This window comes from Martes martes (assembly GCF_963455335.1).
Source record: "Martes martes genome assembly, chromosome: 10".
Classification (NCBI taxonomy): Eukaryota; Metazoa; Chordata; class Mammalia; order Carnivora; family Mustelidae; genus Martes; species Martes martes.
Window position 1 is genome coordinate 50,558,504 of NC_137898.1, and position 27,867 is coordinate 50,586,370.

At 36.7% G+C, this 27,867-nt stretch overlaps 1 protein-coding gene across 2 annotated transcripts in view; it reads left to right on the forward strand.

Moving 5' to 3' along the window:
- Nucleotides 1-27,867, forward strand: part of SBF2 (SET binding factor 2) — a 463,869-nt gene that overhangs the window by 106,193 nt on the left and 329,809 nt on the right. For both annotated transcript variants that reach the window (XM_080816668.1, XM_080816669.1), the window contains exon 2: nt 334-419. In XM_080816668.1, the coding sequence (XP_080672794.1) occupies nt 334-419 (86 nt within the window). The remainder of the gene's footprint in view (nt 1-333; nt 420-27,867) is intronic.

Consider the following 27,867-nt stretch of genomic DNA (forward strand, 5'->3'; position numbering starts at 1 on the left):
TTTCAACTAGATATACTGAGAAGATTGCTTTCCTTATTTAGGAATAGGAGTAGTTCTCTCATGGTATGGTAGAGGCTCTAGATATTAATGCCTCTGTTTATTTTTCTTAGCTTTTCATATGTGTCACTCTTTTGGGGTCTATAGGGTAGGGATTGCTTGGTATTTCAATATTATGTTTAGAAGGTAAATACTTTTATTAAGCCTCCTAAAACTTGAGAATATTTAATTAATATATTGATTTCTTCAACAAATACACATTTATAAGTAAGTATTAATATAGCAAGTATTAAGACTTTTTTGTGCTATATAACTAATTCACTTTGATTTTAATAGGGTCAGGAGCAGGTCTGGGGAAAATAATCCAGAGATTTCCGCAGAAGGACTGGGATGATACACCTTTTCCACAGGGAATTGAATTGGTAAGTTGATGTTGCTTCATTGTGCTTTTATAATGATATTTTTCTTTTTATGCTACATTTATGGTTCTATTTATTTTATAGTTACTGTTAAATAATCTGGTGATTTAACTGTAGCATGTTACTAGAAATAATCCTCCTGTCCCCAAGTACAGTATCCTTTGAATATATTGATTCTGGAATGCCTGTTTTGCTATTCTTTTCTCTTTTGAACTTCTTTATAATATTAAAGAAGAAATTGATGATCTTTATGTAAATGGAAGCTGAAAAATTCCTGACTCGTTAGTCAAAATCTTAGCCTAGTGGCTTCAGTGGTAGTGTGTCACTAAACAAATACTTAACAAAGGTATTTTGCAATGACTATAAAGTTTTGTTCTCAAACATAGTGGAGTATGGGTATGTGTATATGTGTGTGTCTATATGAATTTATATCATGTGAGTGTACATACACACATACATACATACACACACACACACACACACACACACGAGAGAACTTTTCTCTAAAGCAGTTCTTGTTGAGAGAACATTTGGTATGATTTGATAGTGAAGAGTGCAGGCTCTGGAGGAGACTGTCTGGGTGGAAATCCCAGCTGTTATGGTATGACTTTAGTCGAGTTACTTAACTTCTTTGAGCAGCAGTGTCCTCATCTATAAAATGAGGATAACGACAGTACCAATCTCATAGGGTGTTATAAAGATAAAATGGGAAAAAATATACAGAATGCTGAGAACAACGGCTTCCATTAAGTAAGTGCTCAGCAAATGAGGTAGCTTGTTGATAATGATGATGATGATGATTGCTGTCATTGTTGCTTGTTTGACATGTTGCAGCATCTCCCCTTCCTCCCCAACCCCCGCAGCAGAATTGTTCATTCTCTTGTTATCATGGGTCTGAAATACCCAGTAGGAATAAAACTGATATTGAAAACTGGGAATTTTCTCATTCTAGCTAATGACTGTCCATTTCTGCTTATAGAGGATAAAAGATACATTGTTGAATGCTTAATTTGTTATAACCCAACTGTATAAAGAGGGCTGTGTGTTCTGTAGAAACACAGAGAGGGCAAATCTTGAAGTTTGGTATTAAAAATGGGGAAAGAATGTGAGGATCTCAGGAAAAGTAACTTTCTAGAGAGCTCCTTACTGTAGTCCTTTCTCTTCTCCCCCACATGCATACATATACTTGTAATTGGTCTTATGAATAAGCAGGTATTTGCACTAATAAAGCTTTTAAGCCCTGCTTCAGCATCCTTTCTAGTGATGACTGAAAGGGGAAAATTTTGGTGCTGTGGACCTTTGAAAAGTTTTTTGTGAGTTCTCACAGAGTGTGGAGGAATGTAAACTACATCATTTTGACAGTGTGAACAGTAAACCGCTGTTGTAAGTTTCAAGAACAACAGACATTATTGGGGCTATTTAGCTATGACTGGGAAGGGGTTATTCTTGTGTTTTGAAATGGATACGCTGATGTCTCTGGTGTTTTTCCTATAGGGAGGGAGAGACACATACTGATTTCACTACCTAGTAAATGGTATTTTTCCCTTGTGTGACAGACACTCCCATGTTCAGGTGCTATCAGTGTATCTCCAGTAACAAGTAGAGTCATGTGCCACTGACTGGTGAAGTGGAGGAGCTAAGAGGTTGACAGAACTTTTCCTCACCTAAGATTTTCCTAGATGACCTCTTGGCTGATTCTTGGCAAAGCATTTCAAGATTTTTTTTTTTGGTGCTGGGTTAATATTTTAAAAGTATTTGATCTGCTGGATTACATGGGAAATTGTTTTTCTTTTTAAATTTTTCATCATTGAATAGCAATTTTGATACTGTTAATGTCTGTTGTGCTTTGTCAAATACAAAATAAATCTGTTGGTCTAACATGTGTATTAAAGCCCATTTTTAAAACATAATAGACTCATTAACTGTTAAATTTTTGTTGTCTTTTTATTATTTATTGCTTTGTGCTATGCTTGATGCATTAGGGGCATGTAACTATTCTGCACTTGAATAATAATAACTTGAATAACTGTGAGATACTGTGTAACTTAAAGTAACTCCTGTCGTGTCTAGACCAGATAGATATAGGCCTGATAAAATTTTAGTCTAATTGGAGGTGATCTGGCTCAGTCCCTAAGTGGTTTGTTTTTTAAAATTTTATTTATTTGTTTTATTTTCACAGAGAGAGGGAGAGAGAGCACAAGTAGGGGGAGCAGCAGGCAGAGGGGTAGGGAGAAGCAGGCTCCTCACTGAGCAGGGAGCCCTTTGCGGGGCTTGATCCGAGGTTTCTGGGATCATGACCTGAGCTGAAGGCAGATGCATAACTGACTGAGCCACCCAGGCACCCCCCGAAATGGTTCGTTGATTCCAGGGTGATTGTGACCCTATGCCAGTGATTTACAGGGGGGAAAAAAATTCTTAGCCCTTCCAAAGTAGTGTCACAACTTTTAGCATATAATATTAATATCTAACAGTTGCATGGATTGATAGATTATGATGAACTCACATAAATTGGTTGAATAGTGGTAGCCTATCTAATTTACAATAAGTAAACTGAGGATTAGGAAATTAAAACAAATTCACTAAGCTCTAACAGCTAAGATGTAGGAGAGCTAGGTTTTAAACCCATTACCACATGAAGTAGTGACTCTTAGTCTCAGCCACAATCTGAGAATATTCTGAGAGTGACACTTTAAACTATGGTTGGCATTTATATTTTAGTGTAAGGGCAGCATCTGAAAACAGGGTTCTATAATTTTGAAGACCTGAGGTTCAGAAATGTTAAGAGAATGCTGTGTTGTATAGAAACCAACTTCACATGCTTATTTTGCCTGAGGACAAATATGGATTCAGAGTATAATACTGAAATTATTTTCTATTGTCACCTCTCCTCAATCAGCATATATTTGTTGTATATAAGTTCTGACACAAGTTACTGTGTTTAGCCTGAAGATTAAACTTTATGACTTGTGGGAAAGGACTTTAGGTATCCATTCACTAATAAGTCAAAACCCAAATTTAATTTAGAGGATGCTGAATTTTTTCCTTCTGTTTTTATGTAAAGAATTTGCTTTTTGGGCGCCTGGATGGCTGAGTCAGTTAAGTGTGTGCCTTCGGCTGAGGTCATGATCCCAGAGTCCTGAGTCCCATGTCAGGCACCCTGCTCAGTGGGGAGTCTGCTTCTCTGCCCCTACCGTTGCTCTTGCTCTCTCACTCTCTCTCTCTTTCTCTCTTTTTCTCTCCCTTCCCCCTTCCCACCTCTTGTCACTCTCTCTCTCAAACAAATAAAATCGTTTGTAAAAAATTGCCCTTTTTTCCCTTTCATCTATTGAGAAATGCTGAACTTAATTTGGATGGATTTTAAAAATAAAAATATGAAAATAAGCTAAACCAAACATAATGACTACTTTTCCAATTCTGGGATATTTTTATCTTTTTCTTGTGCTTTTTAGGCACACATGAAAACCACAGACAGTCATATAAATAAAGTTACAGTTAATTTTAGTAACAATATTTCAAAGAAAATGTAAGAATTGTTTTGCAGAGGAATTCTATGGCTAACAATCTATTTCTGATTATGGGATAAAGTATTTTTATTGGCTAGGGTTTGGACATAAGCAAAATAGTATTGTTCTGGCACTAGCTCTTTTTAAAGATGCCCAGTCTCAGAAGTGAATCCTTTTGTATTATTATTCAGAAAATTTTATGCCATATTCTTCACTGGAATGCCTGCACTGAGGCATTTGTAGAACTATCTGATTTTTTTTTTAGAAGACTAAAGTAGTATGATAAAAAAATGTGGCTTGAATAAAAGAGTAATAAATGTTTAGTTAGAATTTTTAAGTTTCATGTTTGTAAAAAAGTAGTTGAGTTATTTATAGACTAGGGATTTGACCACCATCAGTATGAATCCAGTTTTCTGTAACTGTGAGTATAGATTGGAGAAAAGAGGAAAAAAATAGTGTATACAACATTTTGCAGTTTTAACATAGAAGTAGTCTTAGTATGGGATATTATTTGTGCAGAGAAGTTGGTATAAGTACCATGTAATGCTCTAATTCTTTAAGCCGTTTAGAATGCATCAAGCGTAACAAATGGGATAGCAGTTGTCCTTTTGACCAAGATATAAATCCTGGGTGGTCAGGGAACTGAGTGTAGAAAAGAAGGAAGAGAATATTCTCCCTTTTTTGTAGAGGAGTATGCATGAAAGGAGAATGAGAAAGGTAGTGAGCATATTGGATGATAGAATCAGGATTCACAAAGATTTTAAAAGGCTGTAATTATAGGCTGTTAGTTAAGAAGATGAAATATACGGCAACAGGTAAAAATGTGGGTTTCTGCACGTGAGTATAAAAAGCCACCTGTATGAGTAATTATTTAGGATAAAGAAGGCAGGATAATTTGCCAGCCAGAGAGATTTGAGAAATACATGAAGACAGCTAAAAATAGAAAATATATAATTATAAAAGATACTTACAAAAGATATTATAGGTAGTGTCCAAAGCCTTTGTGCTGACATGGGGTACTTGGTGATGAATTCAGTTTTTATCTTATTTTATTTAATTAAAAAAAAGATTTCATTTATTTATTAGATAGTTAGAAAGAGCATGAGAGGGGGGAGGGTCAGAGGGAGAAGCAGATACCATGCTGACTGGGGATCCCCATGTAGGACTCAATCCTGTGACTCGGGGATCATGACCTGAGCTGAAGGCAGACACTTAACAGACTGGGCCACCCAGGAACCTTCGGTTTCTTTCTTTCTTTCTGCTTTCTTTCTTTCGCTCTCTCTCTTTCTTTCTTTTTTAAGATTTATTTATTTATTTTAAAAAAGATTTTATTTATTTATTTGACAGACAGAGATCACAAGCAGGCAGAGAGGCAGGCAGAAAGAAAGGAGGAAGCAGGCTCCCCACCGAGCAGAGAGCCCAATGTGGGGCTCGATCCCAGGACGCTGGGACCATGACCTGAGCCGAAGGCAGAGGCTTTAACCCACTGAGCCACCCAGGTGCCCCAAAGACAATTTTTTTTTTTAAAAAAGATTTTATTTACTTATTTGACAGACAGAGATCACAAGTAGGCAGAGAGGCAGGCAGAGAAAGAGAGAGAGGAGGAAGCAGGCTCCTTGCTGAGCAGAGAGCCCGATGTGGGGCTCGATCCCAGGACCCTGGGATCATGACCTGAGCCGAAAGCAGAGGCTTTAACCCACTGAGCCATCCAGGCGCCCCCCCATTTTCTTTATTTATCCATTGATGGATACTTAGGTTGCTTCCATATTTTGGCTATGGTAAATAATGCTGCAGTGAATACAAGGGTACATATAACTCGTTGAATTTTTTTTTTTTTTTAAAGATTTTATTTATTTATGGGGTGCCTAGGTGGCTCAGTGGGTTAAAGCCTCTGCCTTTGGCTCAGGTCGTGATCCCAGGGTCCTAGGATCGAACCCTGCATCAGAATCTCTGCTCAGCGGGGAGCCTGCTCCCCCCCCCCCCGCCCCCACCCTGCTTGCCCCTCTGCCTACTTGTAATCTCTGTCTGTCAAATAAATAAAACAAAACAAAACAAAAAAGATTTTATTTATTTATTTGTCAGAGAGAACACAAGCAGCGGAGTGGCAGGCAGAGGGGGAAGAAGGCTTCCCGCTGAGCAGGGAGCCCGATGTGGGACAATCCCAGGACCCTGGGATCATGACCTGAGCCAAAGGCAGATACTTAATTGGCTAAGCCATCTAGGCATCTCTTGAGTTGGTGTTTTTGTTTTCTTTGGATAAAACCTGAAAGTGGAATTACTGGATCGTATGGTAGTTCTAGTTTTAATATTTTGAGGAACCTCCATACTGTTTTCCACAGTGGCTGCACCACTTTGCATTCCCACCAACAGTGCCCAAGGGTTCCCATTTCTGCACAGCCTCACCAACACTTGTTTTTTTCATAGTAGCTAATTTGACAGGTGTGAGGTAATATTACCTTGTGGTTTTGCATTTCCCTCATGATCAGTGATGTTGATCATCTTTTCATATGCCTGTTGGAAATCTGTATATCTTCTTTGAAAAAGAATGTTCAAGTGCTCTGCCATTTTAAACATCAGGTTGGTTGTTTTTTGGTATTAAGTTGTATAACTTTTTATGTATTTTGGATATTAATTTCTTATCAGATGTATGATTTGCAAATATCTTCTCCCATTCATTAGGTTGCCTCTGAGTTTTGTTGATGGTTTCTTTTATGTGTAAAAGCTCTTTTATTATTTTTTTATTAACATATAATGTATTACTTGCTTCAGGGATACAGGTCTGTGAATCATCAGTCTTACACAATTCACAGCACTCACCATAGCATATACCTTCCCCAGTGTCCATAACCCAGCCATCCCATCCCTCCTCGCCACCAGCAACCCTCAGTTTGTTTCCTGAGATTAAGAGTCTCTTATGTTTTGTCTTCCTCCCTGGTCCCATTGTTTCATTTTTTCCTTCCCTACCCCCACAGCCCCCCACTCTGCCTCTCAAATTCCTCATATCAGAGAGATCATATGATAATTGTCTTTCTCTGATTGACTTATTTTGCTTAGCAAAAAACCCTCTAGTGCAAAAGCTTTTTAGTTTGATGTAATCCCATTTGTTTCAACTTTTGTTGCCCTTCCCTGAGGAGACTGGTCCCCCCCAAATATTGCTAAGACCAGTGTCCCAGAGCTTATGGCCTGTGTTATCTTATAGGAGTTTTATGGTTTCAGATCCTACCTACAAGTCTAATTTATTTTCAGTTTATTTTTGTACATGGTGTAAGAAAATGGTCCAGTTTCATTCTTGTGCATGTGGCTGTCTAGTTTTCCAGCTCCATTTGTTGAAGAGAGTGGGTATTTTTGCCTCCTTTGTTATAGACTAATTGACCTTGTAAGCATGAGTTTATTTCTGAGCTCTCTATTCTATCCCGTTAGCTCTCTATTCTGTCCCGTTGATCTATGTGTCAATCTTTGTGTTTTTTCTTGCTAGTACCATACTATTTTGATTACTGTGTCAGTTTTCTTCCTGTGTGTGTGTGTGTGTGTGTGCCTATTTTATTTTCTCTGGAAAGTGGTAGTATCAGTATTCTGTCAGTCTTCTGTACTTGAATCTTAGTCATACCTCACACTACACAGAAAAATTAACCTGAAATAGATTATGGACTAACTGTAAAAGCTGGAACTAAAACGTTTACTTAAGGAAAGACTTTAGATAGAACACCAAAAGCATGACTAAATAAAGTTTTTCTGGAGTACCTGGAAACCTTTGAAGTGGAATATATCATTATGCAAAAATGGTGGATATTCAGATAGCAAGAATTCCCATTTTGTCTCATAGATTTCACTTGCAGCTACAGAATTTAGATGCTACTCGAGCCTTCTGTTTTTTTTTTTTTTTTTCTATTTTCTTTTAGTGAGGAGGAAGACATTGGAAGAAATGAGGGGACATGTAACAGATTACCTAGAAACTCAGGAGAAAGTTTTTTCAGGTGTTATCTATGATTCTGAGCCAGATTTTATTCTTCAAGTCAGAATTTTGGATATATTCAAATATGTGGGGTGACTTTGACAATAGAACTTCTTAAAGTTTTAATTGCTGTAGATGGTAGCCAACTTTAGATATGAAAACATTATTATATGTGAAAGACTTCCATACTTTGTGGAATGGAAGAAAAAAATAGTGAAATTTGGATTTTTTTTTTTTTTAAAGATTTATTTTATCCATTTGACAGAGAGAGATCACGAGTAAGCAGAGAGGCAGGCAAAGAGAGAGAGGGAGGGAAGCAGGCCTCCCGCCGAGCAGAGAGCCCGATATGGGACTCGATCCCAGGACCCCGAGACCACGACCCGAGCCGAAGGCAGCGGCCCAACCCACCGAGCCACCCAGGCGCCCCTGAAATTTGGATTTTATTTATCTGTCTATATCAGTATATATATACCTCTGTATAGATAAATAATTTAATTATAAATGACAACAGCTATTTAGAGAGAGCATCTATTTCCTAGGTCATATAATCTATTTTCAGAGGTGTACAAGGAATGATATTTTCATATTATCTATCTCTCCAACCCTCAGCTTTTGGTCTAATCAAGTTCTTTTGTAATTTAGACATCTTATTTATTATATGGAATATGTTCAGATATTTTTGCTTGAGTTGGTATTATCTTGAGTATTCATGTGGAACTTTGCAAGTTATAGATATTACTGTGCATGGTCATCTCTTTATGTTATAAATGAGCCAGTTTTAAAAAGTGAAGTATTTGGTGGCCTCTAGTGGTACTTATGTGTCTACAAAAAGTCCCTAATATCACCAATATACAAAATTTTAGGGAGAAAGAGTTACTAAGGTGACAAAACACATATATGTGGATTTATCAAGGAAGAGTTTTTTTGATCATTGAGAACTAAAATTTTATTAATCAGTTATATATTTGTCAATTATGAATCTGTCAGTGATGTGGTTGTCTCTACTAATTTAGAGCAAATTTTATCATCACTAGACTTCCTTTACTTTTCAGAAATGCCTTGAGGGCTGCTTGGTGGCTCAGTCGGTTCTCGGCTCAGATGATGATCCTGTGGTCCTGGCATAAAGGCCTTCGGATCAACTCCCACTGAGCATGGAGCCCACTTCTCCCCCTTGCTGCTCTCAGTGCTGTACTCTTTCTCCCTTTGTCAAATAAATAAATAAAATCTTAAAAAAAAAAAAAAAAGAAGTCCCTTGAAATGATATGCATGTGTCTTTACTGGAAATAATTTCTATGTTGCTTGTACTTAGGTAGCAATAGGGTACTATTGAATTGTTCTGAGATGTGTCCATGCAGGGGGATGGTAAGAATAATTTCTGATGTCTCCTTAAATATGATAAAAGATAAAAATAGGTATCAGTATTTCATAAATCAGTAATAATAAGTCCTTAAGGTTTATTTCTTTAAACAGCGAATTCTGGCTAACTTAAAGATAATTCAAGTTCAGCCAAGAATTGTCCGGAATCTTGGGGCACCTGGGAGGCTCAGTTGTTAAGCATCTGCCTTTGACTCAGGTCATGATCTCAGGGTCCTGGGATCAGGGCCCGCAACGGGCTCCCTGCTGGTCGGGAAACCTGCGTCTCACTCTCCCACTCCCCCTACTTGTGTTCCCTCTCTCTCTGTCAAATAAATAAATAAAATCTTTAAACAAAAAAAAAAAAAAAAAACAAAAAAAAAAAAAAGGAAAGGAATTCTCCAGAATCTGAAATATATGTAGAAGTTGGGAAAATTTATATAAATCCAAGATTTGGGAAGCTAAAGAGAAAACTGACAGTTTTAGGTAAGTTAAATTTTTTTAAGTGCTGAAATTAATCTGCATTCATATTAAAAACAAGATACTGAAATCTAGAGATTTAGTAAGTTGTTCAAGATCATAAAGCTCCTAACTGTTGTCTGAGATGATAAAACCCTGGTCCTTTGACTCTTTACTAAGGCCTTTTAGAAATTAAAATATTCTTTGTGTTAATTGGGACAAACTCATTCTTTTTAAAAAGTTTTTTTTTTCCTGCTACTTTAAAAAATGATTACGTTAACAGGATAGGCCTTATTCTAATTAGGCTTAAGTGGTATCAGAAAGACTTGAAAAGTGTTTCAACATTCAGAAAAGTCTAATGATACAAATCTGTGGTAACTAAGGAGTTGGTATTTTTTATTTCCTCCAAAAAGAGACTGTTTTTATAAGAAATGCCTATCGTACGTGTGAATTTGGGAATAACTTGGATTATGACAACCGTGGTATTCTAATGAAGAAGTTAGATTGCACTATTGGTTTCATAATGGACAAAGATTTCGTTAAGAGTATAGTAAGATCTTGGGGCACCTGGGTGGCTCAGTGGGTCAAGTCTCTGTCTTTGGCTCAGGTCATGATCTCAGGGTCCTGGGATCGAGCCCCACATTTTGGCTCTCTGCTCAGCGGGGAGCCTGCTTCCTCCTCTGCCGGCCCTCCTGCCTACTTGCGATCTCTCTCTCTGTGTCAATAAATAAATACAATCTTTAAAAAAAAAAGAGGGTATAGTAAGATTTTAAGTATTTTTCTCAAATTCAGTAGTATGTACTTTGGAGAGAAATAAACTAATATAAAACTTATATGAGATTGTTAGGTCCCCCCAAAAATGGGTCCGTGATTAAAGGAGCAAGACTGATATAAAGCGAAGGTCAAGCAAAGCTTTATTTCGCGCCAAGCATCAAGAATCAAACTGACTGGCCAGGGCCGCCCCTCTTATAAGAGAGGGCGATTTTTCTCTGTTTCACAGACTAGCTTTTAAGGGCAAAGGCCATGCGGTTGGGCCTGGCCACGCACAGGTGGCCAATGAAACTGTAACACACAGAGGAAGCAGCATAGTCATGCTAGGTGACCAACTGACTTACAATTTACCCTAGTAGACATTTGAACCAGCCTATCACCTTGGTCAGAATTGGCACCCAAAAGGTGCCCAATGGGCAGGGCCCATACTCCTTGGTAACTAGGGAAACAGTATGCATCCCCCCACTGATCGGATGTCTCCACCTGGCCTGACCCACCCTTGTATTTGAGCTTTGTTACCTGGGGCTGGTTTCCGGGACTTGTTTTTAAGTAAGTCCCCTGGGAGAAGGGGAGGCAGGGACAGTTTAAGGGTTAAACAACAAGGTTATTGTTTTAACCTTGATGGAAGCCTCTGCTAAATAGGTCCTTACAGAGATGTGCCATCAGTTTGTGAATTAATTGTGATTTACATTGGTCAAGGCACACAGGGTTCCAGGCAGAGACAGCTTTTCCTGAGACTTCTGAGTTCTAATAAATAAGATGGAGTAGAGTCCTGGATTCTTGTTTTAAATGTTTTACTTTCTGACAGGCCAGAGAAGTAGAGGAAGAAACACTTCCCTGATGCCAAGTGTTGTTGAGCATCTTTATGTATGTCTGTTGGCCATCTGTATGTCTTCTTTGGGAAAATGTCTATTCATGTTTTCTGTCCATTTCTTAACTAAATTATTTGGGTTTTGGGTGTTGAGTGTTAAAAGTTTGAATAGATTTTACCAGATATGTCATTTGGAAATTTCTTATCCCATTCTGTAGGTTGCCTTTTCATTTTGTTGATTGTGTCCTTCTTTGTGCAGAAGCTTTTTATCGTGATGAAGTCCCAGTAGTTTATTTTTTCTTTTGTTTCCTTTGCCGTGGAATGATACCTAATGAGAAGTTGCTCTGGCCAGTGTCATAGAGGTTACTGCCTGTGTTCTCTAGGATTTTGAGAGTTTCCTTTCTCACATTTAGGTTTTTTCATCCATTTTGAATTTATTTATGTGTAAGAAAGCAGTCCAATTTCTGTGTTTTGCATCTTGCTGTTCAGTTTCCTAACACTATTTGTTGAAGAGACTCTCTTTTTTCCATTGGATAGTCTTTCCTGCTTTGTCAAAGATTGGTTGACCATAGAGTTGTGGGTTCATTTTTGGGTTCTCTATTCTGTTCCACTGATCTATGTGTCTGTTTTTGTGCCAGTACCATACATCTTGATCAGTACAGCTTTGTAATATAATTTAAAGCCCGGAATTGTGATACCTGTATTTCTGCTTTTCAAGATTGCTATGGTTATTCAGGGTATTTTGTGGTTCCATACAAATTTTAGGACCGTTGTTCTAGCTCTGTGAAAAATGCTGTTGGTATTTTGAAAGGCATTGTGTTAAATGTGTAGATTGCTTTTGGTAATATAGACATTTTAACAACATTTGTTTTTCTAATCCATGAACGTGGAATGTTTTCCTATTTCTTTGTGTCATCTTTAGTTTCTTTTGTAAGTGTTTTATCATTTTCAGAGTATAAATCTTTAACCTCTTTGGTTAGGTTTATTCCTAGGTTTTTTTTTTTTTTAATTGTTTTTGTTGTAAATGGGATTGGTTTTTTTATTTTTCCTTCCGATGCTTCATTACTGGTGTATAGAAATACAAAGATTTCTGTACATTGATTTTGTATCCTGTGACTTTACTGAATTTGTGTATCAGTTCTTATAACATGATTTTTAAAGAAAAGATCATTAAAGAACAAGCTTGTGAGTAGTTACAAAAAACACAATTTCTTTTTTGGTAGTTTGCTCACTTGTCCAGAATTTTGCCTTAAAATTTATGGCCATTTTGAAATTTAGTTATGATTTAATGCCATTTTGTTTATTTAACAGTTGTTTATTGAGCGCTTACTATATATCAGGCATTGTGTTGAAGATACAGCAGTGAACCAGATAAAATCCTTGTCTTCTTAGAATTTAAGTATCTAGTGGAAAGAGACTGGCACTAACCATAATGAATAAGTAAATTCTAAAATATGTGAGAAGTGATAAGCACTATTAAAAAATAATAAAGCAATAAAAAAAATAAGAAGTGACACGAACAATGGTGGCCCCTTCATGTGTAAATAACCATGGCAACCTGTTGCTGCTTGCCAAATAGCCTAAGGAAAGCAAATGAGCTAGGTTAAATAGCTTTTAGAATATTGAATATTTCTGATATTACCAAGCAAAATTTTAACTATATGCCCTATAGTTTATATATCCAAATATATATATGTACTTTATATATACCAAATTATTGTTATTATTTTTAAAGATTTTATTTATTTTAGAGAGAAAGAGAGACAAAGAGCAAGTTAGGGGAGGAGCAGAAGGAGAGGAATAAGCAGACTCCCTGCAGAGTGCGGTGCCTGACATGGGGCTTGATCTCACAACCCTGAAATCATGACTCAAGCCAAAATCAAGAGTTGAATGCTTAACTGACTGAGCCACCCAGGCACCCCAGCCTTACTAAATTATTAACAAAAATATCTTTAATATGAAATCGTAATGGACGTTAGTTTGTTTACTTAAAGTAGCCAAGAATTATTCAGACACATGAGTGTACATGATCAGGATTATAATTTTCTGTGATCAAATGGGTTATACATTTAATGTGTAACCTATTTGAATATGATGCAATATTTTCTAAAATATTTGTATTTCATACAAATACAGGGGAAAGGGTAGAGAGATGAAGAGTCAAATTTATAGTTTATCATTAAAGCAAGGTAAGTACAAATATAAAAATCCTATATTTTTCTGAATTAATCCTGCAACTAAGCAGTTGTTTAACTGATACAGGACTTTTCAGTTTGGGGCTTGTACGGAAGAAAGATGATTCTATGTACTTTTGATACCAGGGGCATATCCTCCATTAATTATTTGTTAATATACAGAATATAGCACTTAAAAATTTATTCTTTTTTTTTTTTAATTATTCATTTATTTAAGAGGGGTTGTGGGGGAGGTGCAGAGGGAGAGTCTTAGGCGGACTCTGAACTGAGCGTAGAGCCTGATTCCGGGCTCCATCTCAGGACCTTGAGATCACGACCTGATCTGAAACCAAGAGTCAGATGCTTAACCTGCACCACCCAGCTGCCTCAAGGATCAATTCTTTTAATACGATTCATAGGCTTGGTCATTTTTTTTGGATTAATATGATTATTTAGTTTCTAAATACAGAAGTGTGTGTGTGTGTGTCTGTGTGTAGAGAGAGAGAGAGAGGTAGATAGATTTAGTTAATTTGTCCTTTGAGACCACTAATGTTTAGTGATTCGCTTTCCCTTCTTTCTTTTTTCTCCCACTTGACAAAGATTTGTATAAAGAGACTGACTGGTAGGTTATGATGTAGCCTCTAGTTATTGGCATTTCTCTAAAAGTTCTTCCTTTTAGAGTGTGACCCCCATTTAAAATCTGGGATGATAATGAAAATGTTACAGAATCCTTAAAGTTTTCCTGGTCTAATTCCAACCTCTGTTTTGATGGTTAAATCAGTTTATTTCTCTTCTCACATGATCATGTGGCTTCTGCCTATATTGAATACTTCCAGTGATTTGAGTATTTTCTTAGTGCCTGTTATGTGCAGACAGTTTGTTTGGTGCTGGGGGTGCAATGGTAAATAAGACAGATGTGTCCTATGCCTTCATATTCAGTCTTGTAGCATTTTTATAGTGATGTTGAACTTTCATATATATATATATGTATATATACATATATATATATATTCACCTTCATAGTTTTATATGTATCATCTTGCTCTTTTCCGTAAATTTATACATTAGCCTGACCTATTAGGGTTAATAGTCCAGTTTTTTTTTTTCCTGTACTTGGAAATACTATGTTTTTTCCTTATCAAAAGCCTGTTTATTAAATTTCTGTTAAGATATTTACATACTCAGATTCCTTTGAAAGTTGGACATTCTAAAATGTTTGGAAGCATTATTAAATTACAAATACTATAGGACTCAGGACAGCCTGGCTGGCTCAATTGGTGGAATGTGCAACTCTTAAGCTTAGAGTCATAGGTTCAAGCCCCACATTGGGTATAGAGATTATTTTAAAACAAACAAACAAACAAACAAAAGAACAAATGGTATAGGACTGTTAATGTAATAAAATTGGATTTTCTAGTACACATGCAGGGCAGAATGTTGAATCTTATCATCCTATTTAATTACATTATAGTGAGAGTGGGATTTCAGACACAATCTAGTTGAGATGACAAAAATGGGGATCTTGTTCCACATAGTGCTGGATGTTATACTGTGTCAGTGAATGCTTAGGATCTTAAGTTGCCTTCTGCTTTTCAAAAAGAAATTCCAACTCTGGCATATCTTTGGACATTATTTTTAGCTAGCTTTGCAATAGATCATATTGAGACTGCAGACTGGTATCAGCTATTGCTAGTTGAATTGTGAGCTCTTGCTACTGTGAGTGTCATTTTAGAGGTGTTAGCTGTAGTGCTGCAAGGATATGAAGATGTTACAAGGCCACAGAAAATGTGAAGTTAATCTGATCCATATCACACTGGATTAATATCTGTGGCAAGTTTCAAATGCCAATAATGATGTATTCTATAATCTCAGATCACTTCAGCTTTTTGGTTCAGATCAGCTGCTCTTTGCATATGAAGGTAAAAGATTACCATTTGACGACAGTCATTCAATGTGTCAGTTACCAAGCAGCTAGATGAGGCATTTCTTCCAGATTTAAAACAAGTGAAATAGGAGGATCCAAGGTATGGGCCAGGATTATCTATTATTTCATTCTGCCAAGAGGAAGAGCAGAAGATAGCACTTACCACATACTGCCATGAAGGGAACTGGGAAACAAGGAATCCATATGAGGGAACTTCAAAGTTGTTTTAGGGCTTTGGATAATCCTTTGGCTTTGGAGTAGATTAGATTTAAGAATGCTGAGAGCAAACAAGCTGTGGTAGCTGGGTGTGGAAATTGCCAAGTGAAGCCTTATATCACTTGGCTGGGTCATCTTTGTGTTGAGATATTGAGTTCAGGGACTATGAACAGTCTTGTGACTAAAGGAAGTGAAAAAGGTTAGAAACATGATTTATTAAATGCCGTGGACTGTTTTTAAGCTTGTAAGCCTCTATTTCTATTTGTTTCTATTTGGTGAGGTCTTTTTAACATCTCTGAACTGTCTCATTAATACCGATTGGAACCAAAAAGGTTTAAAGGAAGCGCTGTGCTTTCTTGAGGGTCGTATCAATTATGGTTATGGTAATTGAAGTGAGAACACCAGAAGTTAAAAGGTCACTGTCCTACTGTCAGTACTGTCCTTTCCTATAGATTTTATTTCTAGTGCTGAAGTCTTTTTTTCCCCCTAGTGCTGAAGTCTTAAAGTCTCTGTGTGTGTGTTTTTTTTTAAGATTTTATTTATTTATTTGAGAGAGAGAGAGAGAGAGAGAGAGAGATCACAAGTAGGCAGAGAGGCAGGCAGAGAGAGAGAGGGGGAACAGGCTCCCTGCTGAGCAGAGAGCCCCATGTGGGTCTTGATCTTAGGACCCTGAGATCATGACCTGAGCTGAAGGCAGAGGCTTAACCCACTGAGCCACCCAGGTGCCCCAAAGTCTCTGTGTTTTAATACAATAGGAAATAAGATTGATACATTTTTATTTTAAAATTTTGCTTTTCTAGTGTTTGGTATATATCTGGAAGGGAAAGTTAAGATATAGGCTAGAATGATAAACTCTGATGTAAGAGGTGGTAGTTCATGTGAAAAAGATGTTTTATCTGTAAGGTTGGCATGAGCTGTTGGCTTCTTGAAAAGTTGATGCAGTTTTTGGCTGTGGAATCACCAGGACAATGGCAGTAGGAGTGGAAATGGAGTGGTATTCAACTGACAGGATTTTGTTACGTGACTGACTGTGGAGTGCACTGAGAGACCAAAAGTCACCACACAGATTCAAATTTGGGTGCTTGGAGAATAGCAGTACCTTGACAAGATAGTGCAACAGAAGAAATAATTTCAGGGGTACCTGGGTGGCTCACTTAAGCGTCTGCCTTTGGCTCAGGTCATGATTGAGCCCCGCATCAGGCTCCCTGCTCAGTAGGGAGCCCACTTCTCCCTCTCCTTGTGCTCTTCCTCTTCTTGTGCTCTCTCTCTCAGTCTCTGTCAAATATATAAATAAAATCTTAAAAAAAAGAACTTCGTATCTGTCCAATTTGACTACAAACAAATTTAGGTGTTAGAACACCTAGAAAGGCAATTTGGTAGAATAATTAAGAGCGTGGATTCTAGAACTTGAGGGTTTTTTTTTTTTTTTAAAGATTTTATTTATTTATTTGACAGACAGAGATCACAAGTAGGCAGAGAGGCAGGCAGAGAGAGAGGAGGAAGCAGGCTCCCTGCTGAGCAGAGAGCCCGACACGGGGCTCAATCCTAGAATCCTGGGATTATGACCTGAGCCGCAAGCAGAGGCTTTAACCCATTGAGCCACCCAGGTGCCCCTAGAACTTGAGTTTTAATTCTAGCTTAATGTAGTAACTCTGTGACCATAGGCAAATTATTTAAAGACTGTGCTTTTTTTCTTCATTCTAATGGGGTAAAAATAATATTTACCTTATAGAATCATTATGAGAATTAAATGAATTAATACACGTTAAGTGCTTAGAACAGTGCATGGTACATAGTAATCATTATGTCTTACCTATTGTTACTATTGCATTATTAGGTTATGTTTTCCAAAATAATACTGTGATTTTGGCATAAAACTTAATGATTTAAAAAAAAAAAAGATTTCTTTCGCTTGGAGTGATCCCAGGAGACTTGACTCTCTTTCCTTTCCTGCTCTCTATACCCTCTCAAATTTATAGAACCAAGGTATAGAAAATTAATTATGCAGTTTTATTTTTTTTATTTTTTTAAAGATTTTATCTATTTATTTGAGAGAGAGGGTGAGAGAGAGCATGAGAGGAAGAGGTCAGAGGGAGAAGCAGACTCCCCGCAGAGCTGGGAGCCGGATGCGTTACTCTATCTCAGGACTCTGGGATCGTGACTTGTCCGAGGGCAGTTGCTTAACCAACTGAGCCACCCAGGCATTCAGTTGTGCAGTTTTAATTATTAAATCATGTTAGTCTTACTGTATTTTAAGGAAATCTGAGATGGAAATGATACTTGAAAATATTTTATAACTGTAATTATAATTCTTTTTGATTCTTTTTTTTAAAACTTTTTTTTAAAGATTATATTTATTTATTTGACACAGATAGAGAGAGATAGCAAGAGACGGAATACAAGCAGAGGGAGTGGGAGAGAGAGAAGCAGGCTTCCCACTGAGCAGGGAGCTTGATGTGGGGCACGATCCCAGGACCCTGGGATCATGACCCGAGCCAAAGGCAGACACTTAACGACTGAGCCACCCAGGTGCCCCTCTTTTTGATTCTTTTAAAATGCCATATTGAAGATGTTTATTTCCTACTTTTGTCACCCTCGTCTGGACACTGTCTTAGCTCAATTAAATCCACAGCTTGGATGTCAGATTTCATTTTTTCCTGCTAGACCTCACTGCATAGCATTAGCTTTGTCCTTCAATGAATTTATCTGGTATTTTAGATTATCCTGCATAGTTTTTGCTTACTTCTACCTTCATATATTTCCTAGTGTTCTCATGGAACCTACAGGAAGCAAATTGCTTTCTCAGAGGAACTTAAACTAACTTAAAGATTTATCTGGAAAAGCCATTTTTCAGAAATTACAGATGAAAGGGACAGTCTAAGGAAAGCTGTCAGACTGGAGGAAGCCCCACAAGTAAACAGGACTGTTCTTAGATATTCTTAGGCCTGTGGAATTCATACAGTTTTGATTTCCCTCTACTTTAAATAAGCTATGCTATACATACTGTTTTCTGTCCATTTCTTATAAATGTTTAATGAACCTGTCTGTTTAACTGCATGCAGATAAATGTTTGAATATGGAATGTGCATAGCAGTTTGATTCTGATAATTCATCTATCAAAACCTATGATTGTTCTATTTAATTTTTTTAAAGAGTATATTTAAGGTCATTTAAAAAATAATGTTGTTCTCAGCTGCATTCTAATATCCTTGCCCAGAAGAGAAAGCAGTGCCATTGTTGTTAATGCTCTGTCTAGCTGCAAGGAAGAAACCTGCTCAGATAGCTTTGTACCCTGAGTTCTTATTTCAGACAACTCTTCTCTGAGTGTGCAGCATGAGGGTGTGTCTTTCCACTCTTGGCTGTGTATGTTTTTGGGAATTATTTTCTTCCATTGCTCCCAAGGACAGAGGTTTAATTTAGTTCCATTATTTATCATCAGCATTCATTAGGCTTAGATTCAACTACAAATAACAGAAAACCCACAAGAGGAGCTTCAGTGAGTTGGGGATGTATTTTTCTTCCCTGTAAAGTGTGGAAGTCTGGAGGTAGGTGGTTTGATGCTGGTGTAGCAATTTTGTGATTTCATTAAAGGCTCAGCTCTAACTTTCTTTTCTTCCCTTTATGGGATGTTACCCTTATTTTCATTTTCTTATTCTAGGCAGAAAGAAGGGAAAGAGGGGAGAGGATTAGAAATGTGGCCGAGTCTTCCTCCTTCTTTAGAAGAGCTTTCTCAGAAGTGTACCCAGTGACTTCTACTTACATCTCCTTGGCCAGAACTAGTATGTAACCATGCCTACTACAAGAAAGGCAGAAAAATTTGGTGGTTTTTTTTGTTTGTTGGTTTTAAAGCTGAGAGTATTGCCAGCCCCAGCAAAATCTCTTAATGGGAGGAAAAGGGAAAAATTGGAATTGGTTGGGCAGCTAGTTGTCTCTGTCATGTTTCTAGTACCTTCAGATATATTCTGTGATGGTAGTGTCCTCCAGTATAGACTCCTTGTAAGGCATACTTCAGCCAGACACTCCTGGAATAATTGTTTGTGGCAGGAAATTAAGATTGGTTTCTCTTGAAGTCTTGAACTCTTGAAGTTTGCAAGTCATAAAGAACTGCTTTTTGTTGTTGTTGTTTTATTTTTGTTTTTTAAGTAAAGTCTGTCCCCAACATGGGGCTCAAACTCAGAATCTTAAGATCAGGAGTTTCATGCTCTACCAACAAAGCCAGCCAGGCACCCCTGTTTTGGTTTGTTTTTTAAAGAAGGGATGCTGTAACTGGTAAGCACTATTATGCTTTATGCCTTGTTTATTAGGGGTGGAGTTATTTAGTATGTTGTAGGAAGAATGCATAACTCTGGATATATCCATATATGTGACAGTCAAAAAAAAAAGGAAGAAAAATTGAAAATTTTTGTCTTCAAGTAACCAAATCTCATTTTTAATTCAGAATCTTTGCTCTTTCCAAATATGGTGATGTTCTTCATGATATGTTCTATTAGAATTATACTTCTTAATTTCAGGGACAGTTCACTAGTGTTTATTTAGTAGCTTTTAGTGTTTAGCCATTATTTGCCTTCTCCTCTCCCCACCTCTAAGCATTATAAGAAAACTCATCATTTTTAATTATCCTTACGTCCCCAATATCAGGTATATATGGGATAGTAAATAAATATTTGGTGAATCACTAACTGATTGAAAGAACAAGAATGGTAGCCTTCTGTTTCATTTTGAATACTCCCAGACTGGGAATCTGTTATTTTAGAAATTCACCTTTTCAACTTTTATACAGCTCTAAAGAGACAACATCATAAGATAGAAATAATATGACTTTGGAGTCATTAGCACAACAAACTTTTTGGTCCGTTACTGTGTGTCAGGTACTGCTTTAGATGTTGGAGTAGGAAAAGAAGTACGTGTGTTCCTTTATCTCAAGGAAAGAGGGAGACAAGCTTATAAATAGTACTTATTAAACTTACTGCAATGTGTGCTGTATGTATGTACTAGGATTTTTAAAAAAGATTTTATTTATTTATTTGACACAGAGAGAAAGCACAAACAGGAGGAGTAGCAGGAAGAGGGGGAGAAGCATACTCCGCACTAAGCAGGGAACCCACCGCAGGGCTTGATCCCAGGACCCTGGGATCATGACTTGAGTCAAAGGCAGTCACTCAACCAGCTGAGCCACCCAGGTGCCCCATATACGCTAGGTTCTAAAGGTAGATCCTACTGGGTTAACGTAGGTTGGAACAGTGGGTTTGAACAGAGCAGGATGTGGTCCAATAAGACTTTGCAGAGAAGATGGTCATAGTTATGTGGGTGATAATTAGCTGGATGAGGTGAATGGAGATCACGTTCTGGATAGAGAGTAGCTCCTTGTGCAGGGGTACAAATACGAGAGGACACAAGACATACAAGGAGTGGCAGAAGGTGTAGGAACCAGCTGATGGAGAACTTAGATTTTATCCCGAATCTCAGTAGAGACATTTTCGAAACAGCTTTTTTCTCTCCGATGAAAAGGGAAGCACATTTTTATCTTTTAGAAGATCTCAGAAAGACAGAAAAGTGAATAAAGTATATAATCACTTGTATTCTCTTCAAGTAGAGATTACGGCTCTTAACATTTTGGTATATATACTGCCATAATTCCTCAGTTTTTCTCCCTTCTGTCTTCCCTTCTCTTCCCTTCTCCTTCTTCCCCCTGCCCTCATTTGTTCTTTTACCCTTTTCTGGCCAGATCTTGTTGGCTCATAGGACAACCAAGTGAAGGATTCACTGAAAAGGAGGTTAAGGTATAGAAAGGGGCAAAGTTCTGTCTTAGATTTTCTGAAATAAATATTATAAAAGAGGCATAAGTTGGGGGGATGGAGAGTTTGAATTTGGTTATTAGGTATGTTTTAAAATTTTTTCATAAATACCTATAGCAGTTAGTATGTGTCTAGTTCTATTTTAAGAGCTTTCAAAAATTATGTATTTAAATCTCAGGGACAACTTTATAAACTATTAACTATTCCCATTTTATAGATGAGGAAGTGGAGGCATAAAGAGGTCACACAGTTTGCTCAAGGTCTGTGTTAGCTGTAACTGTGAGACACCCTGGAATCCAGGTTCTGGATTTTTTTTAAGTCATGGCAGTCTGCCTCCAGTGTTCATGCTCTTTACACTGTACTGTCAGGTTGAGGCTGATATGTGAGTAAAACAGTCAAGTAAATATATTCAGCAGGGATGTGGTTATGCATTTGAAACCCGGGGCAGGTCAGGATATAATTTGGAAGTCATCATACAGGAGGATATTAAAGTTAATGTTTCTAGTACTTCAGATATATTCTGTGCTGATAATGAGTGTTCCTTGTGTTCTGGTTGCTTTTCTCTCAGAATCTCTACTTTGGCACTATTACTTTCAAAACTGTGCCGTACATAACTAGATGTAGGAGTTGTAATGCAGAGAAAATGACTGTATTTTCCCCTTTAAGATACATGTTACATCTGTTAATGCTTTGGTTGTATTATTGCTTCCCCCACCCTTTCTTTATAATAACTATACTATATTGGCCGAACATACTGACCTTGTGGTCACAATCGGACACCTGGTACTCCCCTTACTTAGGTTTTGTTTACACAAGAGCTTACCAAGATAATCTTCCCCATAATATACTCATGCAGTTGATTTTTTTAAAAACCAAAATGAAAACCTTATATGGTACCTATAATTTATTTGAAGTTCGTAATTTTGTTTTACCCATCTGTTTTACTTTTCCTTGTCATTAGGGAAGGAGTCAGAGAGCAAAGGAAATTTCCAGAAAAAACAAAAATATATATAGCCTTTCCCTAGTGTTCCTGCTTCTGAATGTTCTTGGACATTGGATATGTATCACATAATTGACTTATATACCTTGAAGAATGCCATGTATGAAAAAGGGAAAGTCAAAACAGAGGATGTGAGGTCATTTAAATCAGTTTTGCTTATAAGTAGCAGTTGATCAGATCAGATGAAAGAATTTTTTTTGGCTTTTAAAAAAATTATCTTTAGAATAGGAGTATAGGGGTATAGTTGTGGATGGTTGGTGCTTTGCAGTCACACCTCAACAACTTGCATTTATATGTGATAAAATTTAGACATTCTATGTCTAAAAATATTTAGGTGAATATAAATAAATACTGATTTTTGTTTGTTTTGTGGGAAGCAGTTTTTTAACATTAAAAGAGCCTAGTTTTCAATCATTTAGGTTTGGCTTTTTTTTGTTTTTTTTTTTAAATTTTTAATGAATTGAAAGGTGAACACTATATAGAAATGGGTTTTATCTAGCCACTTGTGATATTCAGTTACTTTCAGTAAAGTAAATGATCTGATAGCATGTCAGGTGGATTTTTTTTTTAACATATATACTGTATTATTTGCTTCAAGGGTACGGGTCTGTGCATCATCAGTCTTACACAATTCACAGTACTCACCATAGCACATATCCTCCCCAGTGTCCATAACCCAGCCACCCTGTCCCTCCCCGCTAACACCCCAGCAACCCTCAGTTTGTTTCCTGAGATTAAGAGTCTCTTGTGGTTTGTCTCCCTCCCTAGTCCTCTCTTGTTTCATTTTTTCCCTCCCTGCCCCCCACAACCCCCCCGCCTCTCAAATTCCTCATATCAGAGAGACCATATGATAATTATCTTTCTCTGATTGACTTATTTTCCTTAGCATAATACCCTCTAGTTCCATCCACGTCGTTGCAAATGGCAAGATTTCGGTGTTTTGGGTTTTTTTCTTTTTCTTTTTTTTGATGGCTGCATAGTATTCCCGTGTGTGTGTGTGTTTGTGTGTGTGTGTGTGTGTGTGTGTGTACCACATCTTCTTTATCCATTCATCTGTTGATGGACATCTAGGTTCTTTCCATAGTTGGGCTGTTGTGGGCATTGCTGCTATAAACATTCGGGGGCATGTGCCCTGTCAGATCAATATATTTGTATCTTTAGGGTAAATACCCAGTAGTAGTGCGATTGCTGGGTCGAAGGGTAGCTCTATTTTCAACTTTTTGAGGAACCTCCATACTGTTTTCCAGAGTGGCTGCCCCAGCTTGCATTCCCACCAACAGTGTAGGAGGGTTTCCCTTTCTCCACATCCTCGCCAACAGCTGTCGTTTCCTGACTTGTTAATTTTAGCCATTCTGACTGGTGTGAGGTGGTTTTGATTTGTATTTCCCTGATGCTGAGTGATGTTGGGCACTTTTTCATATGTCTGTTGGCCATTTGGATATCTTCTTTGCGGAAATGTCTGTTCATGTCTTCTGCTCATCTTTTTAAAGATATAAACAATTAAAAAAAAAGATTTTATTTATTTGACAGACACACAGCAAGAGAGGGAACATAAGCAGGGAGAGTGGGAGAGGGAGAAATAGGCTCCCTGCTGAGCAGGGAGCCCGATGCCGGGCCCTAGGATCATGACCTGAGCCGAAGGCAGATGCTTAATGACTAAGCTACCCAGGTGCCCCAGATATAAACACTTTAAAGTGCTTGGCAGTTTTCCCCATTTCTAACTGTTCCTGTAATGTGAAAACACTGGTAGAACTAGAAAAATAAAATTAAGAAGACATTTTAAAAGTTACTATATTTTAAGAGAAGGAGGTGAAAATTGTCAGAAATATGAAGGGTATTTAGCAATTTAACTCTGTGTATGTATATATACATGTATGTATGTGTGTATATATATATATATATACACATATACACATGTGAGCTTTTAAAATATATATCACCATTCTTCTGAAGTAGAAATAAAATGAAATTTTAACAAAAGAACATACAGAATTTTTAGACTGTGAAGATATATATAATTTTTTTTGTCATTGCCCCAGAGTCTCAATTTTAGATGTCCCTTTGAAAAATTCAAATACATGGGGAGTATATCTTTTAGCATGATATTGCCCCTTTTCTTGAGCCAAGAACACTTTACACACTTTCAGACTAAGTTTATTTCACCTTTTTTTAATGTTATCTGTCAGCAGAACATGCAATGGTGTTATAAAATTTAATGTCTCTATTAATGGCTTTTATATTTTCTAACAGTTGAATATTCTATTTTTATTTTGAGGGAGATAAAATTGTGGATTAAGTGTGACCAAGGTATAAGACAATTATCTTCTGAGTGAAAGTGAAACATTTACTAAATTATAACTATTAGCAAAATAAAATTGACTAGCATTTATTTTCCATGTGAACAACAGTATAGCTCACTGCTGTCTATTACAGTTAAAAAGTAAGTTTGGTTAGTTAAAGTTTAACACCAAATCTGGCTTTAGAGAGAAAGAGTATTCAGTTATTCAGAGAGCTTTCAATAATAAAATAGGTAGTAAGAATTTTGTGATTTTGTTGGAGTTAAAAGGTGGGTAACTTACATTCTTTTTAACTTAAATCAGTTTCTGGGTTTATAAGTGTTATAATAGGCTACATTGTAGATGTATGGGTGAACTAGAAAGAGATCAGCCCTCATAGGGGCTGCAACCAAGTTTAAATTACTTTAACTCCTGATTGGGTTAAGGTTATCTGCTGTTTCTAGAGCCTTTCGGCTACTTGCCTGCTAAAAGAAAACGTAAATTCGTGTTGGAGGAAGATAATACCATGCAGAATCTCAAATTATTTCAACCTTTTTTTTGTTTTTTTTAACATTCAGCATCCAGTTGAAAGTAATCAGACATCCAAGGAGACAAAACAACATCACAAAAAACTAAGAAGAAACAGAGACAGACTTACAAGGGATTTAGATAGTGGCACTCAGACAAACCTGTGCTTGATATGTTTAAAGAAAATAGAAGATTAGCATTTTGTCAGTGTTGGTAATGAATGAAAAAACTAAATCGAATTCAAGAACTGAAAAAATACAGTAAGTGAAGTAAGTAACCAGAAGATTGACTTAATGGTATATTAGGCATTGCTGCAGAGAGAATTATTCAACTAGAAGATAGGTCAGAAACTGCCTTACAAACTATATCATGGTAAAGGAGAAAAAAAAAGAATAAAAAGTACAGAAATGAGTAGATGAAATGAATCAATGTGTAAAATATTGTAAGGAACCACCAACAATAGTAGAACTAATAAATGAATTCAGGGAGGTTGTAAAAGATCAATATAGATCAATATACAAAAATTGCTTTTGAATAATTGGAATTCAAATACATATGGAAATGTGAAAGAACTAGAATAGGAAAACAACTTTCACAAAGTTGGACGACTTAAACTAATTGACTTGAAGGCATATCATTAAGCTACAGTGATCAAAATAGTTTAATACTGGAGTCAAGATAGATAATGGAACAATATTAATTCATCAGTAGAACAGAAGAAAATCTAAACAAAGGTACAGACACAAATGCACGTACATACACAACTGATTTTTTTTGTTTAAGATTTATTTATTTATTTATTTATTTGACAGACAGAGATCACAAAGTAGGCAGAGAGGCAGGCAGAGAGAGAGAGAGGAAGAAGCAGGCTCCCTGCTAAGCAGAGAGCCCAATGCGGGGCTGGATCCCAGGACCCTGGGATCATGACCTGAGCTGAAGGCAGAAGCTTTAACCCACTGAGCCACCCAGGCACCCCAATTAGAAAGATGGTTTAGTGGAAAAAAAAAATCAACAAATGATGCCAAAACAATTGCATTAACTATTAACAAATGAACTTCCATTCACATCTTAGGAACTCCAAATAGATCATTAATGTAAAAGTAAAATCTAAAACTAAAACCTTTCTTCCCTGATTAGTCTACTAAACTTATTAATTTTATTGATCTCTTTCTTGGTGTTTTCTTTGCTTTTCTATTATTAATTTCATTGATTGCTTTCTCATCTTTATTATTTTCCTTCTTCTGATTACTTTGGGCTTATTTGCTCTTCTGTTTTGATTTTTTTCCCATTTTCCAGACTTCTGTTTTAATTTCTTATGGTGGAAGCTGAAGTCGTTGATTTGAGACTTTAATTCTCTTCTCTTTTTTTTTTTTTTTTAAAGATTTTATTTATTTATTTGACAGACAGGTCACAAGTAGGCATAGAGGCAGGCAGAGAGAGAAGGGAGGAAGCAGGCTCCCTGCTGAGCAGAGAGCCCGATGTGGGGCTCGATCCCAGGACGATGGGATCATGACCTGAGCCGAAGGCAGCGGCTTTAACCCACTGAGCCACCCAGGTGCCCCGAGACTTTAATTCTCTTCTAATAAAAGGTGCTTAGTACTATAAATTAATCTCCAAGTATTTCCTTAACTGCATCTCACAAACTTTAATAAGTTGTGTTTTCATTTTCGTTTAGTTCAAACTATTTTTTAAGTTCCCTTTAAATTATTCTTTGACCCATAAGTTATTTAGAGTTGTGTTTCTTACTATTTGGGGATTTTGTAGATAATCTCTCTTTTATTAGTTTTTAATTTAATTCCATTGTGGTCAGAGAATTTGGTTTGTGTGATTCAAATAATTTCCAGTTTAGTGAATGACTTTTTCATGGCCCAGAATATGGTTTATCTTGACTTCTACTACTTATGTTTGAGGTTCTTAAATCTTTCTTCTTGGTAATTGTCACAATTTCCCATCCAGTTTTACTTCATTATCACTATTTATATTTCACTGTTTCTAGAGTTATTATTCCTAAATACTAATCTCATTCTGCCACTCTTTACCTTTTCCAAAAGCTCTGGTAATATCCCCATTATCTACAGAATGAAATTCATTTTCTTTATTGCAGGAAACCAGGTCTTTCATTATCTGGCTACAAGTTATTTTAAGAAAGCCTCATCTAGTATTACCATCCTTTTCTGCCTCTTTTCATACATTCTGTATTCCAACCATGTTAAACTGATTTTCTTTTCCAAAAATGCTTAATGGAGTACATTTCTTTCATCGATATACCTTTGATCAAGCTGTTCTTTTCTCCTAGAATTATCTTTCTCTTCCCTTTTTGCTTTGTATTTAACATTCATGCCAGTTTTGCTCATCTGTGGAACTTTTCTTTGCTTTCTTCAGCCAGAGTCTACTATGTCTTTGGTTCATTGTTTATACATATCTTACAGTATACTTTGATGTGGGATGCCATATTTATGTAGGCACTCAGTGTTTCTTTAGATCTCAATGGTAAGGAAATTAAGACAATAATAAGAGGTTTTTCAAAACTAATAAAACTAATATCCTTAATTCTGCACATGGATCAAGAAATCCACTAAAAGTGAATATTTTTAAGTTGTGTTTTGGAATAGAATACATGATTATAGGCTTTCTGCATCATCTATAAGTTAACGTTAAAGATAGTGCTTACAGGGGCACCTGGGTGGCT